At 46.0% G+C, this 21033-nt stretch overlaps 1 protein-coding gene across 1 annotated transcript in view; it reads right to left on the minus strand.

The window, feature by feature from the left end:
- Window positions 1-21033, minus strand: part of LOC110533265 (relaxin receptor 2-like) — a 143958-nt gene that overhangs the window by 40291 nt on the left and 82634 nt on the right. Inside the window, exons 11-12 of the mRNA XM_090188785.1 lie at window positions 3663-3734; window positions 2698-2769 (exon numbers count right to left, since the gene is read on the minus strand). Coding sequence (XP_090044911.1) covers window positions 2698-2769; window positions 3663-3734 — 144 coding nt within the window. The remainder of the gene's footprint in view (window positions 1-2697; window positions 2770-3662; window positions 3735-21033) is intronic.

Raw genomic sequence — 21033 nt, forward strand, 5'->3', positions numbered from 1 at the left:
AAGCTCAGCACTGAGAGGAAGCCCAGGCAGGTAGTAGAAACTACCAGAACCTGGCTGGCTGGCGGTTTCAGCAGATCCTGGTCGACTAGCAGATCTGGGAGAATCTGGTCGACTGGCGGATCTGGGAGAATCTGGTCGACTGGCGGATCTGGGAGAATCTGGTCGACTGGCGGATCTGGGAGAGTCTGGTCGACTGGCAGATCTGGGAGAGTCTGGTCGACTGGCAGATCTGGAAGAGTCTGGTCGACTGGCAGATCTGGAAGAGTCTGGTCGACTGGCAGATCTGGAAGAGTCTGGTCGACTGGCAGATCTGGAAGAGTCTGGTCGACTGGCAGATCTGGAAGAGTCTGGTCGACTGGCAGATCTGGAAGAGTCTGGTCGACTGGCAGATCTGGAAGAGTCTGGTCGACTGGCAGATCTGGAAGAGTCTGGTCGACTGGCAGATCTGGAAGAGTCTGGACGACTGGCAGATCTGGAAGAGTCTGGACGACTGGCAGATCTGGAAGAGTCTGGTCGACTGGCAGATCTGGAAGAGTCTGGTCGACTGGCAGATCTGGAAGAGTCTGGTCGACTGGCAGATCTGGAAGAGTCTGGTTGACTGACAGCTCTGGCTGCTCCGTGCTGACTGGCTGCTCCATGCTGACTGGCAGCTCTGGCTGCTCCATGCTGACTGGCTGCTCCATGCTGACTGGCAGCTCTGGCTGCTCCATGCTGACTGGCTGCTCTGGCTGCTCCATGCTGACTGGCTGCTCCGGCTGCTCCATGCTGACTGGCTGCTCCGGCTGCTCCATGCTGACTGACTGCTCCATGCTGACTGGCGGCCCTGGCTGCTCCATGCTGACTGGCGGCCCTGGCTGCTCCATGCTGACTGGCGGCCCTGGCTGCTCCATGCTGACTGGCGGCTCTGGCTGCTCCATGCTAACTGGCAGCTCTGGCGGCTCCTTGCAGACTGGCAGCTCTGGCGGCTCCTTGCAGACTGGCAGCTTTGGCGGCATCCTGCAGAAAGGCAGCTCTGGCGGCTCCTTGCAGATTGGCAGCTCCTTGCAGACTGGCAGCTCCATGCAGACTGGCAGCTCCATGCAGACTGGCAGCTCCATGCAGACTGGCAGCTCCTTGCAAACTGGCAGCTCCTTGCAAACTGGCAGCTCCTTGCAAACTGGCAGCTCCTTGCAAACTGGCAGCTCCTTGCAAACTGGCAGTTCCGAACAGGCGGGAGACTCCGGCAGCGCTGTAGAGGCGGAAAGCTCTGACAGCGCTAAACAGGCGGGAGACTCCGACAGCGCTGAAGAGGAGGGAGGCTCTGGCAGCGCTGGACAGGCGAGGCGCACTGTAGGCCTGATGCGTGGTGCTGGCACTGGTGGTACTGGGCCGAGGACACGCACAGGAAGCCTGGTGCGGGGAGCTGCTACCGGAGGGCTGGGGTGTGGAGGTGGTACTGGAAAAACCGGACCGTGCAGGCGCACTGGAGCTCTTGAGCACCGAGCCTGCCCAACCTTACCTGGTTGAATGCTCACGGTCGCCCTGCCAGTGCGGCGAGGTGGAATAGCCCGCACTGGACTATGCAGGCGAACCGGAGACACCGAGCGCAAGGCTGGTGCCATGTAAACCGGCCCAAGGAGACGCACTGGGGACCAGCTGCGTAGAGCCGGCTTCATGGCATTAGGCTCGACGCTCAATCTAGCCCGGCAGACACGCGGAGCTGGAATATACCGCACAGGGCTATGCACCCGCACTGGAGACACCGTGCGCACCACTGCATAACACGGTGCCTGTCCGGTCTCTCTAGCCCCCCGGTAAGCACAGGGAGTCTGCCCAGGTCTCCTACCTGGCGTAGCCATACTCCCTGTTAGCCCCCCCCCAAGAAATTTTTGGGGCTGCCTCTCGGGCTTCCTTGCCAGCCGTGTTCCCTCATATCGCCGGCTCCTCTCTCCGGCTGCCTCTGCTCTCCTAAGTGCCTCCACCTGTTCCCATGGGAGGCGATCTCTTCCAGCCAGTATCTCCTCCCAAGTGTAACAGCCCTTGCCATCCAAAACGTCCTCCCATGTCCATTCCTCTTTACGCTGCTGCTGCTGCCTGTTGACACGCTGCTTGGTCCGTTGGTGGTGGGTGATTCTGTAACGGTTTTCTTCTATCTCCTCCTCTGATGAAGAGGTAGAACAAGGATCGGACCAAAATGCAGCGTGTAGATTGCGATCCATGTTTTAATGAACAAACGTAAAACACGAATCAATACAAACACTACAAAATAAAGAACGTGATGAACGTAACGAAAACCTAAACAGCCTATCTGGTGAAAACACATAGACAGGAACAATCACCCACAAACACACAGTGAAACCCAGGCTACCTAAATATGGTTCCCAATCAGAGACAATGACGAACACCTGCCTCTGACTGAGAACCATATCAGGCTGAACATAGAAATAGACAAACAAGACATGAAACATAGAATGCCCACTCAGATCACACCCTGACCAATCAAAACATAGAAAATACAAAGTAAACTATGGAAGGGCGTGACAGACATTTATAATCGTTTTGCTCAAATATCTTAGGGGGCCGCCAGTTGAGGAAACCTGCACTATATAGTGCACTAGTTTTGACCAAAGTTGTCCCAAATGGCACCCTACTCTCTATATAGTGCACTAGTTTCGACCAGAGAACAAAGGGAATAGGGACACAGATTTTGTGACTCACAATTTGACGAGGGACTTTAAACTCTTAAAGGTGTTTTTGGGGAGCTCCTTAATCCGGTTGTTGGACAGGTCTCTAAAAAACAGGGAGAGTAGGAAGAGAGCCACGGGAGAGAGGGGAGGAGGGGGCAAGGGAGAGAGAAGGAGAGAGAGACAGAGAGAGAGAGAGAGACAGAGAGAGAGAGAGAGAGAGACAGCGAGAGAGAGAGAGACAGCGAGAGAGAGACAGCGAGAGAGAGAGAGAAAGAGAGAGAGAGAGAGACAGCGAGAGAGAGAGACAGAGAGAGAGCGAGAGAGAAAGAGAGAGAGAGAGAGAGAGAGAGATAGACAGCGAGAGAGAGAGAGAGACAGCGAGAGAGAGAGACAGCGAGAGAGAGAGAGAGAGAGAGAGAGAGAGACAGCGAGAGAGAGAGAGAGAGAGAGAGAGAGAGACAGCGAGAGAGAGAGAGAGAGAGACAGCGAGAGAGAGAGAGAGAGAGAGAGAGAGACAGCGAGAGAGAGAGAGAGACAGCGAGAGAGAGACAGAGAGAGAGAGAGAGAGAGAGAGATAGAGAGAGAGAGAGACAGAGAGAGAGAGAGAGACAGAGAGAGAGACAGCGAGAGACAGCGAGAGAGAGAGAGAGAGAGAGAGAGAGAGAGAAAAACAGATTAAAATAAACGAAAGGTGAAATTGGATGAAATAGCAGAAATCCCCCTCCTTCACTTCTCCCTCCTTGCAGCGGTTTACTATGTAATTTAGTACACGCTTCAAGCTACTGAGGTTCATCCATTGAGTATAATTTTTTTCAGTTTATAAAAGACTGACATGTCAGTGTATCAGATGTGCATCCCAAATGAGCCCTTTTCCGTATATAGTGCACTATATTTTACCAAGGCCCATAGAGCTCTGTTCAACAGTAGCACACTACAAAGAGAACAGGCGTCCATTTGGGACGGACAACCCAGAATGAGGGAGTGATTTGTACTCACAGCTCCTCCAGCAGCACCAGAGTCTGAAAAGAGCGAACAGGAAGAGCATGAATCCTGTTGTTCATCAGGAGGCTAACGGGGAAAGAGAGAATTACTATGGTTTAATGGTTTCAACTACTTATCACACACACACACACACACACACACACACACACACACACACACAGTGAGTGAGTGTCTGAGTCACATCAACCAAATTAAAAACTTCCAGACAGTCCCCCAGGCACAGAGAGGCAGAAACACCAAGTATCACATCTCCCCCCACTACTTATCACACCTCCCCTCACTACGTATCACATCTCCCCCTCACTACTTATCACACCTCCCCTCACTACTTGTCACACCTCCCCTCACTACTTGTCACACCTCCCCTCACTACTTATCACGTCTCCCCCTCACTACTTATCACGTCTCCCCCTCACTACTTATCACATCTCCCCCTGACTACTTATCACATCTCCCCCTCACTACTTATCACATCTCCCCCTCACTACTTATCACATCTCCCCTTCACTACTTATCACATCTCCCCCTCACTACTTATCACACCTCCCCCTCACTACTTATCACACCTCCCCCTCACATCTTACCACACCTCCCCCTCACATCTTACCACACCTCCCCCTCACATCTTACCACACCTCCCCCTCACATATCCCCCTCACTACTTATCACACCTCCCCTCACTACGTATCACACCTCACCTAACTACTTATCACATCTCTTCCTCACTACTTATCACATCTCTTCCTCACTACTTATCACACCTCCCCCTCACTACGTATCACACCACCCCCTCACTACGTATCACACCACCCCCTCACTACGTATCACATCTCCCCCTCACTACTTATCACATCTCCCACTCACTACTTATCACATCTCCCCCTCACTACTTATCACACCTCCCCCTCACTACTTATCACACCTCCCCCTCACTACTTATCACACCTCCCCCTCACTACTTATCAAACCTCCCCCTCACTACTTATCAAACCTCCCCCTCACTACTTATCACACCTCCCCCTCACATCTCACCACACCTCCCCTCACATCTCATCACACTTCCCCCTCACATCTCACCACACCTCCCCCCTCACATCTTACCACACCTCCCCCTCACATCTTATCACATCTTAACCCTCACATCTAGATGTGTTATCTTCATTTCCGGTCACAACTTGTAGACTTGTCTACGTGCTGCTGTGCGTTTTGTTGCTAACCTTACTTTACGGTTTAGACTTTTTAATAAACAGTTTATATATATTTTTGCTGTTCCATCCCTCAACTTTTTTCATTCAACGTTTTCACTCGTTACAATTCATCTTTCACTCCAGATGCTTTTTACAGTAGTAGCATTAACATGATGCTTTATCTGGACGTGGTTCTACAGGACCTCCACCAGCCAACCAGTAGTAACATTAACATGATGCTTTATCTGGACGTGGTTCTACAGGACCTCCACCAGCCAACCAGTAGTAACATTAACATGATGCTTTATCTGGACGTGGTTCTACAGGACCTCCACCAGCCAACCAGTAGTAACATTAACATGATGCTTTATCTGGACATGGTTCTACAGGACCTCCACCAGCCAACCAGTAGTAACATTAACATGATGCTTTATCTGGACGTGGTTCTACAGGACCTCCACCAGCCAACCAGTAGTAACATAAACATGATGCTTTATCTGGACGTGGTTCTACAGGACCTCCACCAGCCAACCAGTAGTAACATTAACATGATGCTTTATCTGGACGTGGTTCTACAGGACCTCCACCAGCCAACCAGTAGTAACATTAACATGATGCTTTATCTGGACGTGGTTCTACAGGACCTCCACCAGCCAACCAGTAGTAACATTAACATGATGCTTTATCTGGACGTGGTTCATCAGGACCTCCACCAGCCAACCAGTAGTAACATTAACATGATGCTTTATCTGGACGTGGTTCTACAGGACCTCCACCAGCCAACCAGTAGTAACATTAACATGATGCTTTATCTGGACGTGGTTCTACAGGACCTCCACCAGCCAACCAGTAGTAACATTAACATGATGCTTTATCTGGACGTGGTTCTACAGGACCTCCACCAGCCAACCAGTAGCCAAGCCCAGCTTCAGACGCAATCATTAGGCAAGGGTCATTTCAGTGTAGGAAAGGATGAAACAGCGTCTGTGCCACCAGTAAGTACAGATAGTAACGTTAGTATAAATCCCCTCGCATGGTCCCCGCGGCCGGACAACTTTCACATTGATTCTGGAGGGAAATGCTGTAGGAATGCTCAACCGGTGTCACTCATTCAGCCGACAGAAACTTTCAACCGGGTCTCCCCATTAAGAAACGGGTCGGAGTCAGAGGCCGAGCCTTCTCTGGTCTCTACTCCTCACGTTACGGGGTCTGAGACGCCGAAGCTTCCCACCATTAGCTCTGACAAATTGAAAACCCTAGTCATTGGCGACTACATTACCCGCGGTATTAGACTTAAAATGAATCATCCAGTGAACATACACTGTTTACCAGGGGACAAGGCTACTGACGTTAGGACTAATTTGAAAATGGTGCTGGCAAAGGCGAAAACTGGCGAGTTTTGAGAGATTAGGGATATTGTTTTCCACGTCGGCACAAACGATGTTAGGATTAAACAGTCAGAGGTCACCAAGCACAACATAGCTTCAGCGTGTAAATCAGCTAGAACGATGTGTCGGCATCGAGTAATTGTCTCTGGCCCCCGTCCCAGTTAGGGGGAGTGATGAGCTCTACAGCAGAGTCTCACAACTCAATCTCTGGTTGAAAACTGTTTTCTGCCTTTCCCAAAAGATAGAATTTGTAGATAATTGGCCCTCTTTCTGGGACTCACCCACAAACAGGACCAAGCCTGGCCTGCTGAGGAGTGACGGACTCCATCCTAGCTGGAGGGGTGCTCTCATATTATCTACCAACATAGACAGGGCTCTAACTCCCTGTTAAGAGAATGTTTTCAATGTTCATAAACGGAACTCCAATTAACTACTCAGTCTGCAACCCAGAATTTGTAAGATACTGGTTGAAATGAAAACAGACAGAGGCCCAGCCTACAATAGTCAAATGTTTATTCACGAGAATGTTCTGAAGTCCACAATACAAAACCATTCATTTTATACTGGCTCCTTACACACTTACATTCACACACAAACAGTAGGTATCCTACGCACATACCGTATCTAGCTCCACAATGAAATAGGCCAGGCAGCGGTGCAGGCCAGGCAATAGGCTGTTAGCCAGCCTGCCAGCTTAGTGGAGTCTGCTGCTAGCACAGTCAGTGTAGTCAGCTCAGCTATCCCCATTGAGACCGAATCTGTGCCTCGACCTAGGTTGGGCAAAACTAAACATGTCGGTGTTCGCCTTAGCAATCTCACTAGGATAAAGACCTCCTCCATTCCTGACATTATTGAAAGAGATTGTGATAACTCACATCTCAAAATAGGGCTACTTAATGTTAGATCCCTCACTTCCAAGGCAGTTATAGTCACTACACAAACACACCTCCCCCACATACACTATATATACAAACATATGTGGCCATCCCTTCAAATGAGTGGATTTGGCTATTTCAGTCACACACGTTGCCGACAGGTCTTTAAAATCGAGCACACAGCCATGCAATCTCCATAGACAAACACGTGGCAGTAAAATGTCCTTACTTGAAGAGCTCAGTGACTTTCAATGTGGCACCGTCATATGATGACATCACGTTTGTCAAATTTCGGCCCTGCTAGAGCTTCCCCAGTTATTGTGAAGTGGAAATGTCTACGAGCAACGAAGGCTCAACCTCAAAGGTGTAGAACACGTAAGCTCACAGAACGGAACCGCCGAGTGCTGAGTGCTGAAGTATCGCTGAAAAAATTGTCTGTCCTCGGTTGCAACACTCACTACCAAGTTCCAAACTGTTCGTCAGGAGCTTTATTTAAATGAGTTTCCATGGCCGAGATCAGCATCGCAATGCCAAGCTTCGGCTGGAGTGGTGTAAAGCTCCCCGCCATTGGACTCTGGAGCAGTGGAAACGTGTTCTCTGGAGTGATGAATCACGCTTCACCATCGGATGCCAGGAGAACGCTGCCTCCCCAAATGCATAGTGCCAACTGTAAAGTTTGGTCGAGGAGGAATAATGTTCTGGGGCTGTTTTTCATTGTTCGGGCCCCTTAGTTCCAGTGAAGGGAAAGCTTAACGCTACAGCATATGATGACATTCTAGACAATTCTGTGCTTCCAACTTTGTGGCAACAGTTTGGGTAAGGCCCTTTCCTGTTTCAGCACGACAGTCACCCTGTGCACAAAGGTCCATACAGAAATGGTTTGTCGAGATCTTTGTGAAAGAACTTGACTGGCCAACACAGAGCCCTGACCTCAAGCCCATTGAACACCTTTGGGATGAATTGGAACTTCGCCTGTGAGCCAGGCCTAATCGCCCTTAATCAATGTCCGACCTCACCAATGCTCTTGTGGCCGAATGGAAGCAAGTCACCAGCAGCAATGTTCCAACAGCTAGTGTGGAGGATGTTATAGCAGCAAAGGGGGATCCAACTCTATATGAACGCCATGATTTTGTAAGATGTTTGATGAGCAGGTGTCCACATACTTTTGATGTTTATGTATGCCATGTGGTGTATGTACATCAATGAATTGGTGAGGGCTCTAGAACAGTCTGCAGCACCCGACCTCAACCTAGTTGAAGTAAAATGTTTACTGTTTGCTGATGATCTGGTGCTTCCGTCCCCAACCAAGTAGGGTGCACAGCAGCACTTAGATATTTTGCACAGATTCTATCAGACTTGGGCCCTGACAGTGAAATTAGTGAGGCAAAAATAATGGTGTTCCCAAAAAAAGGTCCAGTTGCCAGGACAACAAATACTAATTCCATCTAGAAACTGTTGCCCTAGAACACACAAAAAAATGATATGTACCTTGACCTAAACATCAGCGCCACAGGTAACTTCCACAAAGCTGTGAATGAGCTGAGAGACAAGGCAAGAAGGGCATTCTATGCCATCAATAGAAATGTATAAATCTCACATCCCAATTTGGATCTGGCTAAAAATACTTGAATCAGTTATAGAACCCATTGCCCTTTATGGTTGTGAGGTCTGGGGTCCGCTCACCAATCAAGAAATCACAAAATGGGACAAACACCAAATTTAGACTGAGTGCAGAATTCTGCAAAAACATCCTCAGTGTACAACTTAAAACACCAACAAATCTATGCATAACTAAATTAGAACGATTTCCGCTAATTATTAAAATCAAGAATAGAACAATCAAATTCTTTAACCACCTAAAAATAAGATTCTCAAGTCTTACATAACAAAGCCCTAAATACAGAGAGATTCACCATGAGAATAGTCCCCTCTGCCAGCTGGTACGAGGACTGATAACAAACACAAACAGACCCCACAGAGCCCCAGGACAGCAACACAATTAGACACAACCAAATCATGAGAAAACAAAAAGATAATTACTTGACACATTGGAAAGAATTAACAAAAAAAAACAGAGCAAACTGGAATGTTATTTGGCCCTAAACAGAGAGCACACAGCGGCAGAATACCTGATCACTGTGACTGACCCCAAAATTAAGGAAAGCTTTGACTATGTACAGACTCAGTGAGCATAGCCTTGCTATCATGAAAAAATGCCATTGGCAGACCTGGCTCTCAAGAGAAAACAGGCTATATGCCCAAGGTGGAATTTCTATCCTCCTGCCAAATGTATTACCATATCAGAGACACGTAGTATTTACCTCAGATTACACAGCTCCATAAAGAATTTGAAAACAAACCCAACGTTGATCAACTCCCATATCTACTGGGTGTAACCGTAATAGCCTTGGTTTCATGCATGTTAACATTAGAAGCCTCCTCCCTAAGTTTGTTTTATTCACTGCTTTAGAACACTCTGCCAACCCTGATGTTCTAGCTGTGTCTTAATCCTGGCTCAGGAAGGCCACCAAAAATTCTGAAATTATCATCCCCGACTACAACATTTTCCGTCAAGATAGAACTGCTAAAAGGGGGCGGAGTTGCAATCTACCCCAGAGATAACCTGCAGAGTTCTGTCACACTATCCAGGTCTAAGCTCGAACCCAAACAGTTCGAGCTTCTACTTTTAAAAAATCCATCTCTCCAGAAATAAGTATCTCACTGTTGCCACTTGTTACAGACCCTCCTCAGCTCCTAGCTGTGCCCTGGACACCATATGTGAATTGATTGTCCTCCATCTATCTTCAGAGTTTGTTCTGTTAGGTGACCTAATCTGGGATATGCTTAACACCCCGGCCGTCCTACAATCTGAGCTATATGTCCTCAATCTTACACAAATTATCAAGGAACCTACCAGGTACAACCCTAAATCCGTAAACATGGGCACCCTCATAGATGCCATCCTGACCAACTTGCCCTCTAAATACACCTCTGCTGTTTTCACGCAGCGATCACTGTCTCATTGCTTGCGTCCATTATGGGTCCGCGGTCAAAGACCACCCCTCATCACTGTCAAACGCTCCCTAAAACACTTCTGCAAGCAGGCCTTTCTAATCGACCTGGCCCGGGCATCCTGGAAGGATATTGACCTCATCCCGTCAGTAGAGGATGCCTGGTTGTTCTTTAAAAAGTCATATCCATCCTGCCCTGCCTCTAGACCCAAACTGTTACAGACCTATATCCATCCTGCCCTGCCTCTAGACCCAAACTGTTACAGACCTATATCCATCCTGCCCTGCCCTTTTAAAGTCTTTGAAAGCCAAGTTAACAAACAGATCACTGACCATTTCGAATCCCACCGTACATTTTCCGCTATACAATCCGGTTTCCGAGCTGGTCATGGGTGCACCTCAGTCACGCTCAAGGTCCTAAACAACATCATAACCGCCATTGATAAGAGACAATACTGTGCAGCTGTCGTCATCGATCTGGCCAAGGCTTTCGACTCGGTCAATCACCGTATTCTTATCAGCAGACTCAACAGCCTTGGTTTCTCTAATGACTGCCTCGCCTGGTTCACTAACTACTTCTCAGACAGAGTTCAGGGTTTCAAATCGGAGGGCCTGTTGTCCGGACCTCTGACAGTCTCCATGTGGGTGCAACAGGGTTCAATTCTCAGGCTGACTCTCTTCTCCGTATACATCAATGATGTCGCTCTTGCTGCTGGTGATTCTTTGATCCACCTCTACACAGACGACACCATTCTGTATACTTCTGGCCCTTCTTTGGACACTGTGTTAACAAACCTCCAAACGAGCTTCAATGCCATACAATACTCCTTCCGTGGCCTCCAACTGCTCTTAAATGCTAGTAAAACTAAATGCATGCTCTTCAACCGATCAATCCTCCACCCGCCCGTCCGACTAGCACCACTTCTCTGGACGGTTCTGACTTATATGTGGACAACTATATGTACCTAGGTGTCTGACTAGATTGTAAACTCTCCTTTCAGACTCCATTAAGCATCTCCAATCCAAAATTAAATCTAGAATCGTCTTCCAATATCGCAACAAAGCCTCCCTCATTCATGCTTCCAAACATACCCTCGTAAAGCTGACTATCCTACCAATCCTTGACTTCAGTGATGTCATTTATAAAATTGCTTCCAACACTCTACTCAGCAAACTGGATGCAGTCTATCACAGTGCCTCTGTTTTGTCACCAAAGCCCCATACACTACCCACCACTGCAACTTGAATGCTCTCGCTTGCTGGCCCTCGCTACATATTCTTCGCCAGACCCACTGGCTCCAGGTCATCTATAAGTCTTTGCTAGGTAAAGCCCCGCCTTATCTCAGCTCACTGGTCACCATATCAACACCCACCCGTAGCACGTGCTCCAGCAGGTATATCTCACTGGTCACCCCCAAAGCCAACACTACTTTGGCCGCCTTTCCTTCCAGTTCTCTGCTGCCAATGACTGGAACGAATTGCAAAAATCACTGAAGCTGGAGACTCATTACCCCCCTCACTAACTTTAAACACTGATTGCTAGAGCTGTGTACAGCCCATCTGTAAATAGCCAATCCCACCAACTACCTACCGCATCCCCATATTTGTTTTTGTTTTTCTTCTCTTTTGCACACCAGTATTTCTACTTGCACATCATCATCTGCACAGTGTTAATTGCTAAATTGTAATTACTTCGCCACTATGGCCTATTTATTGCTTAAAAAATAAAGGAGAGCCGCTCTAGGAGCTCAGATACAAAAATATTTAGGTCCAACGTTTCGACAGACAAGGGTATTTAATGCCTCATTTGCTGGATACAATATTCTATTGTGTTATTGACGTTTGTTTATCCCATGTGTAACTCTGTGTTTTTGTCATACTGCTTTGCTTTATCTTGGCCAGGTCGCAGTAGTAAATGAAAACTTGTTCTCAACTAGCCTACCTGGTTAAATAAAGGTTAAATAAAAAATGTAAAATACCACAGTGTGACAAAACAGCAGTGAGATTCGTGACCTGAAAGGGCAATCAGTGAAGAACGTTGTAAATACAACCCATATTTCTGTTTATTTATTTTCCTTTTTGCCCATTATGGTTGTGAGGTCTGGGGCCCGCTCACCAACCAAGACTTCACAAAATGGGACAAACACCAAATTGAGACTCTGCACGCAGAATTCTGCAAAGATATCCTCCGTGTACAACGTAGAACACCAAATAATGCATGCAGGGAAGAATTAGGCCGATACCCACTAATTATCAAAATCCAGAAAAGAGCCTTTAAATTCTATAACCACCTAAAAGGAAGCGATTCACAAACCTTCCATAACAAAGCCATCACCTACAGAGAGATGAACCTGGAGAAGAGTCCCCTAAAGCAAGCTGGTCCTGGGGCTATGTTCACAAACACAAACACACCCTACAGAGCCCCAGGACAGTAGCACAATTAGACCCAACCAAATCATGAGAAAACAAAAAGATAATTACTTGACACATTGGAAAGAATTAACAAAAAAAAACAGAGCAAACTAGAATGCTATTTGGCCCTAAACAGAGAGTACACAGCGGCAGAATACCTGACCACTGTGACTGACCCTAAACAGAGAGTACACAGCGGCAGAATACCTGACCACTGTGACTGACCCAAAATTAAGGAAAGCTTTGACTATGTACAGACTCAGTGAGCATAGCCTTGCTATTGAGAAAGGCCGCCGTAGGCAGACATGGCTCTCAAGAGAAGACAGGCTATGTGCTCACTGCCCACAAAATGAGGTGGAAACTGAGCTGCACTTCCTAACCTCCTTCCCAATGTATGACCATATTAGAGAGACATATTTCCCTCAGATTGCACAGATCCACAAAGAATTAGAAAACAAATCCTATTTTGATAAACTCCCATATCTACTGGGTGAAATTCCACAGTGTGCCATCACAGCAGCAAGATTTGTAACCTGTTGCCACGAGAAAAGGGCAACCAGTGAAGAACAAACACTATTGTAAATACAACCCATATTTATGCTTATTTATTTTATCTTGTGTCCTTTAACCATTTGTACATTGTTAAAACACTGTGTATAAATATATATATAATATGACATTTGTAATGTATTTATTGTTTTGAAACTTCTGTATGTGTAATGTTTACTGTTCATTTGTATTGTTTTTCACTTTATATATTCACTTTATATATTATTATTTTGTATCTTATCTACCTCACTTGCTTTGGCAATGTTAACACATGTTTCCCATGCCAATAAAGCCCTTGAATTGAATTGAATTGAATTGAGAGAGAGAGAGAGAGACAGAGAGAGAGAGACAGAGATAGAGAGATAGAGAGACCGAGAGACCGAGAGACCGAGAGACCGAGAGACCGAGAGACCGAGAGACCGAGAGACCGAGAGACAGAGAGAGAGACAGAGAGAGACAGAGAGAGAGACAGAGAGAGAGACAGAGAGAGAGACAGAGAGAGAGACAGAGAGAGAGACAGAGAGAGAGACAGAGAGAGAGACAGAGAGAGAGACAGAGCAGAAGTCACGATCAGATGAGCTCCTGCATTTTTCAGCATTTTCTTTAAAAAAAGATAGATTAGGAGTTAGATAAACTTGTATTTTTTGTCAGGAACACATGTTGGATTCTACCCTCTACAACGTAACCCCCACTTCAAATCAAAACTTAAAACCTACAACCTGATTTTGGACGGAATTACGGAATCACCTGGAAGGTTCACAACTACCAAGGATTATTACTCTATACAGCAAATTCTCTGGAAAACAACAGAAACCTGAAAACACCATCCAACCTGGAACTGAGTGAGTAATGTTTAGTCTGAAACTCTATTTTATTTCCAAAAGCCAAGAAGAAAAATACACAACATTACTTTATAAGGACTGAAATCTAACATAATTCTGCCAAGCTTGATACAGCTTCAACTAGCACTGATGTGTCAAGTGAGAGGTGTCAAAGCTCATTAGCCCAACAATGGCAGGAGAGTCACACAGTCTACCCCAACCAAATGGAGAGGCCTTAGAAGCTTCCTCCCGCTGTTTAGAGGTAATTAAAATACAGTACTCTGTGCATGTAAAGAATGATAAAGCAAGAAAAGATTACAAAATGAAGCTCCTTTTGGAAAATCAAGAGACACTTTTTGCTGACTATTACAAAAATGGGAACATCAGCAACCTTATCTTCCACACAAACCATCTCCAGGCATGGCACAGTGCTATATTAGCACACTACCCCTTTGTTAAGAGAGGGGGGGGGTTAACGAGGGGTGGAAATTCAGAATATTTGACAACGAGGACTCTGAGTCAGCTAATATAAACCTCTATAAGTCCGGAACAGTAATGGTACAGAGTAACCACAAACAGTTTCAGCTGGACTTGTGTGGACAGAGACATATCTGCACTCTGGACAGTGGTGAGACAATTTCAACAGGAGAAAGAGCAGGATCAGGAGAAGAACAGAGCACTAGAGGAGAGGATCAGACTTCTGGTGGAGGAGAGGTTGAGGGGGATGGAGGAGAGGGTGAGGGGGACGGAGGAGAGGGTGAGGGGGACGGTGTGTGACAGAGAACAACCCACTAGAGAGGTGGCCACCCCCACAGAGAAGCCAGCAGAACAGCCCAACTCAGCACCCGACAAAAGTCTCAACACCACAGCAGAACAGTCCACACCAGACCCTGACCATAGAGTCGACATCACAGCAGAACAGGCAAATGAAGAACCCCAAGCCCAGCGGCTCTCACCCCCTCTGAGCACCCCTCGTCAGCCACCCTGATAGCCCTTCTGACAACCCCCCCACGCCCACTGAGGACAAACACAAGACACAGATTGTTCTACTTATGGACTCAAATGGGAAATATATAGTAGAAAAGTAACTTTTTCCCAAACACAGTGTGTCTAAACTCTGGTGTCCAAACACCCAGCACGCCCTCGACCTTCTCTCTGAGGACCAACTAGGCTCACCTAGCCACATAATAATACACACAGGCACAAACGACCTGAGAGCACAGCAGGAAAGGTTGGCCACAGCACTGAAGGGAGTGATTGAAAAGGGTTCTTCTACTTTCCCCAACGCACAAGTGGTTATCTCCACCTTGCTACCACGAAAAGACTTCCACCCTGCCACAATACAGCGGGTAAATGCAAGTAATTCCCGTGACTGTGCCTGAAAACCAAATGTTTTCCTGGCCCACCACTCCACCCTGGACTTGAACAGCCTCTATGACAAGGTCCACCTCTACAAGGCAGCAGTGCCCACCTTTGCCCGAACTCTAAAGGACATCGCTCTCAAACGTATCCCCAACACTTCACACAGGAGCAACAGATCAATAGACACCCCACCCAGACGAGCGAGACACCCTTCCAGACCTGCAGGACCCCCGCCTGGACCTACACATAGAGGACCCACGCCAACAGGAATTACATCCAGACCACAGCACCCCCAGACACATCCACACCCCCACCCCAACCAATCAACACCCCCCCACGTCAACCATGCCCACACCCCATTTAGGCCCCCTCAGATCAGACCTATGCCACTCCTGCCCACCAAATGCACCCCACCCCCGCAAAGAGGGCCTCAACATGGAAGCCACACATGCCCAGGTAGTGAGCGGGCAAACAGTCCCAACCCCCACTCTCACACTCGCCCAAGCCAATGGCATGTACCAGATGCTCAGCAGGCTCTGCTCACACTTACTGGCCTGAGGATAAACCACGACCAACAACATTGGACACTCTATGGAACAAAAAGCCTTCACTATATCATCCTGGAATATCCAAGGCCTGAGGTCATCTGCCTTTGGCTAATGAGCAGGAACCCGGACTTCACCAAAAAAAATCGGTAATACAGACATTGTCATCCTGCAAGAAACCTGGTATAGAGGAGACGGACCCACTGGTTGCCCTCTAGGTTACAGAGAGCTGGTAGTCCCATCCACCAAACTACCAGGTGTGAAACAGGGAAGGGACTCAGGTGGTATGCTAATTTGATATAGAGCAGACCTAACTCACTCCATTAATTAATCAAAACAGGAACATTCTGCATTTGGCTAGAAATTCAAAAGGAAATTATCCTAACAGAGAAAAATGTCCTCCTGTGTGCTACCTATATCCCCCCACTAGAATCCCCATACTTTAATTAAGACAGCTTCTCCATCCTGGAGGGGGAAATCAATCATTTCCAGGCCCAGGGACATGTACTAGTCTGTGGCGACCTAAATGCCAGAACCAGCGAAGAACCTGACACCCTCAGCACACAGTTGGACAAACACCTGCCTGGAGGTGACAGCATTCCCTCCCCCCTAGGCACAACTATGACAACATAACCAACAAAAACGGGTCACAACTCCTGCAGCTCTGTCGCACGCTGGGTATGTACATAGTCAATGGTAGGCTTCGAGGGGACTCCTATGGTAGGTACACATATAGCGCATCTCTTGGCAGTAGTACTGTAGACTACTTTATCACTGACCTCAACCCAGAGTCTCTCAGAGCATTCACAGTCAGCCCACTGACACCCCTATCAGACCACAACAAAATCACAGTCTACTTAAACAGAGCAATACTCAATCATGAGGCATCAAAGCCAAAGGAACTGAGTAACATTAATAAATGCTATAGATGGAAGGAATGCAGTTTGGAAACCTACCAAAAAACAATTAGGCAACAACAAATTCAATCCCTTTTAGACAATTTCCTGGTTAAAACGTTCCACTGTAATATTGAAGGTGTAAACTTGGCAGTAGAAAATCTCAACACTATATTTGACCTCTCAGCTTCCCCATCAAATCTAAAAATCTCAAATAGAAAACCGAAGAAAATTAACAACAATGACAAATGGTTTGATGAAGAATGCAAAAATCTAAGAAAGAAATTGAGAAACCTGTCCAACCAAAAACACAGAGACCCGGAAAACCTGAGTCTACGCCTTCACTATGGTGAATCACTAAAACAATACAGAAATACACTACGGAAGAAGAAGGAACAGCATGTCAGAAATCAGCTCAATGTAATTGAAGAATCCATAGACTCTAACCACTTCTGGGAAAATTGGAAAACACTAAACAAACAACAACACGAAGAATTATCTGTCCAAAATGGAGATGTATGGGTAAACGACTTCTCCAATCTTTTTGGCTCTATAACAAAGAATAAAGAGCAAAAACATATACATGATCAAATACAGATCTTAGAATCAACGATTAAAGACTACCAGAACCCACTGGATTCTCCAATTACATTGAATGAGTTACAGGACAAAATAAAAACCCTCCAACCCAAAAAGGCCTGTGGTGTTGATGGTATCCTCAATGTAATGATCAAATATACAGACAACAAATTCCAATTGGCTATACTAAAACTCTTTAACATCATCCTTAGCTCTGGCATCTTCCCCAATATTTGGAACCAAGGACTGATCACCCCAATCCACAAAATTGGAGACAAATTTGACCACAATAACTACCGTGGAATATGCGTCAACAGTAACCTTGGAAAAATCCTCTGCATTATCATTAACAGCAGACTCGTACATTTCCTCAATTAAAACAATGTACTGAGCAAATGTCAAATTGGCTTTTTACCAAATTACCGTACAACAGACCATGTATTCACCCTGCACACCCTAATTGACAACCAAACAAACCAAAACAAAGGTAAAGTCTTCTCATGCTTTGTTGATTTCAAAAAAAGCCTTCGACTCAATTTGGCATGAGGGTCTGCTATACAAACTGATAGAAAGTGGTGTAGGGGGTAAAACATACGACATTATAAAATCCATGTACACAAACAAAGTGTGCGGTTTAAATGGGCAAAAAACACACACATTTCTTCACACAGGACTGTGGGGTGAGACAGGGATGAAGCTTAAGCCCCACCCTCTTCAACATATATATCAACGAATTGGCGCGGGCACTAGAAAAGTCTGCAGCACCCGGCCTCACCCTACTAGAATCTGAAGTCAAATGTCTACAGATGATCTGGTGCTTCTGTCACCAACTAAGGAGGGCCTACAGCAGCACCTAGATCTGTCACCAACCAGGGAGGGCCTACAGCAGCACCTAGATCTTCTGCACAGATTCTGTCAGACCTGGGCCCTGACAGTAAATCTCAGTAAGACCAAAATAATGGTGTTCCAACAAAGGTCCAATCGCCAGGACCACAAATACAAATTCCATCTAGACACTGTTGCCCTAGAGCACACAAAAAACTATACATACCTTGGCCTAAACATCAGCGCCACAGGTAACTTCCACAAAGCTGTGAAGAAGGGCATTCTATGCCATCAAAAGGAACATCACTATTTGACTGTGTACAGACTCAGTGAGCATAGCCTTGCTGTTGAGAAAGGCCGCCGTAGACAGACATGGCTCTCTAGACTTTATAAAGTCTTTAAGAACACAGGTATTAACAGGAAGTCCCTGTCTTGGTATCAACCAGGCATGGTTTTAACAGGAAGTACCTGTCTTGGTATCTACCAGACATGGTTTTAACAGGAAGTACCTGTCTTGGTATCAACCAGACATGGTTTTAACAGGAAGTACCTGTCTTGGTATCTACCAGATATGGTTTTAACAGGAAGTACCTGTCTTGGTATCTACCAGACATGGTTTTAACAGGAAGTACCTGTCTTGGTATCTACCAGACATGGTTTTAACAGGAAGTCCCTGTCTTGGTATCTACCAGACATGGTTTTAACACAAAGTACCTGTCTTGGTATCTACCAGACATGTCTGTAGGATATTGTATCAGACAGGGATATCCTACCAACCTCAGGTCGTCTAAAAGAGAGATGCTTTAATAGAAACAGAAAGGAACTGAGATATTGATTCCTTCTTGGTAAATAAATACAACAAAAACATTTGGTTGTTTCACTGTAATACCTTGCCTTACTTCTACATCTGTGTCGCTTGCTGTTTGGGGTTTTAGGTTGGGTTTCTGTACAAGCACTTTGTGACATCTATCGAGGTCAAGGTAAAACAAAATCTGCCGTTCTGCCCCTGAAGAAGGCAGTTTAACCCACTGTTCCTAGACCAGTTAACCCACTGTTCCTAGACCAGTTTAACCCACTGTTCCTAGGCCGTCATTGTAAATACGTTCTCTCAAAATTTGTTCTTTAACTGATTTGCCTAGTTAAATAAAGATAAAATTTAAAAAATACAAACGTAAAATGGGCTTTATAAATACATTTGATTGATTGACCTAGCAATTTTATGAAGTTAGCTTTCGCTAACCAGGAAGGGGCCCTATCTATCAACCTCAAAACTATTTAACTAGCTATCAGGTAGACTAGCTAACTATCTTAGCTGGCGTGCCTGAGGTCAAGGTGGGCGGACTATGGAAGCAATAACTATTAACTAAATGTACTGAACAAAGACTCATATTCCTTTCCATCTTACACCCCAGAATTTAGCAGAGATGCAGAGAAGCATATTTAGTTTATTCTAAAAAAGCACCTCCAGTCAGGAGAATAAAAGACCGATCAAGAGGTATGCTTAGAGCAATGCTTAGAGCAATGCTTAGAGCAATGCTTAGAGCAATGCTTAGAGCAATGCTTAGAGCAATGCTCAGAGCAATACTCAGAACAATACTCAGAACAATACTCAGAACAATACTCAGAACAATACTTGGTTAAAATGTAATCTGGCAACTAAATGGTAATATCATGATATTTTGTGTATTAATTAGGAATGCATAATATGTGCCTGTATTGACGATGTGTGGGTATGATCCCATGATATGTGCCTGTATTGACGATGTGTGGGTGTGATCCCATGATATGTGCCTGTATTGACGATGTGTGGGTATGATCCCATGATATGTGCCTGTATTGACGATGTGTGGGTATGATCCCATGATATGTGCCTGTATTGACGATGTGTGGGTATGATCCCATGATATGTGCCTGTATTGACGATGTGTGGGTATGATCCCATGATATGTGCCTGTATTGACGATGTGTGGGTATGATCTCATGATATGTGCCTGTATTGACGATGTGTGGTATGATCCCATGATATGTGCCTGTATTGACGATGTGTGGGTATGATCCCATGATATGTGCCTGTATTGACGATGTGTGGTATGATCCCATGATATGTGCCTGTATTGACGATGTGTGGGTATGATCTCATGATATGTGCCTGTATTGACGATGTGTGGGTATGATCTCATGATATGTGCCTGTATTGACGATGTGTGGGTATGATCTCATGATATGTGCCTGTATTGACGATGTGTGGTATGATCCCATGATATGTGCCTGTATTGACGATGTGTGGTGTGATCCCATGATATGTGCCTGTATTGACGATGTGTGGTATGATCCCATGATATGTGCCTGTATTGACGATGTGTGGGTATGATCTCATGATATGTGCCTGTATTGACGATGTGTGGTGTGATCCCATGATATGTGCCTGTATTGACGATGTGTGGGTATGATCCCATGATATGTGCCTGTATTGACGATGTGTGGGTATGATCTCATGATATGTGCCTGTATTGACGATGTGTGGTGTGATCCCATGATATGTGCCTGTATTGACGATGTGTGGGTATGATCTCATGATATGTGCCTGTATTGACGATGTGTGGGTATGATCCCATGATATGTGCCTGTATTGACGATGTGTGGGTATGATCTCATGATATGTGCCTGTATTGACGATGTGTGGTGTGATCCCATGATATGTGCCTGTATTGACGATGTGTGGGTATGATCCCATGATATGTGCCTGTATTGACGATGTGTGGGTATGATCTCATGATATGTGCCTGTATTGACGATGTGTGGGTATGATCTCATGATATGTGCCTGTATTGACGATGTGTGGTGTGATCCCATGATATGTGCCTGTATTGACGATGTGTGGGTATGATCTCATGATATGTGCCTGTATTGACGAT

This window comes from Oncorhynchus mykiss, chromosome 10 (assembly GCF_057628025.1).
Source record: "Oncorhynchus mykiss isolate SJ-2025 chromosome 10, ASM5762802v1, whole genome shotgun sequence".
Taxonomy (NCBI): domain Eukaryota; kingdom Metazoa; phylum Chordata; class Actinopteri; order Salmoniformes; family Salmonidae; genus Oncorhynchus; species Oncorhynchus mykiss.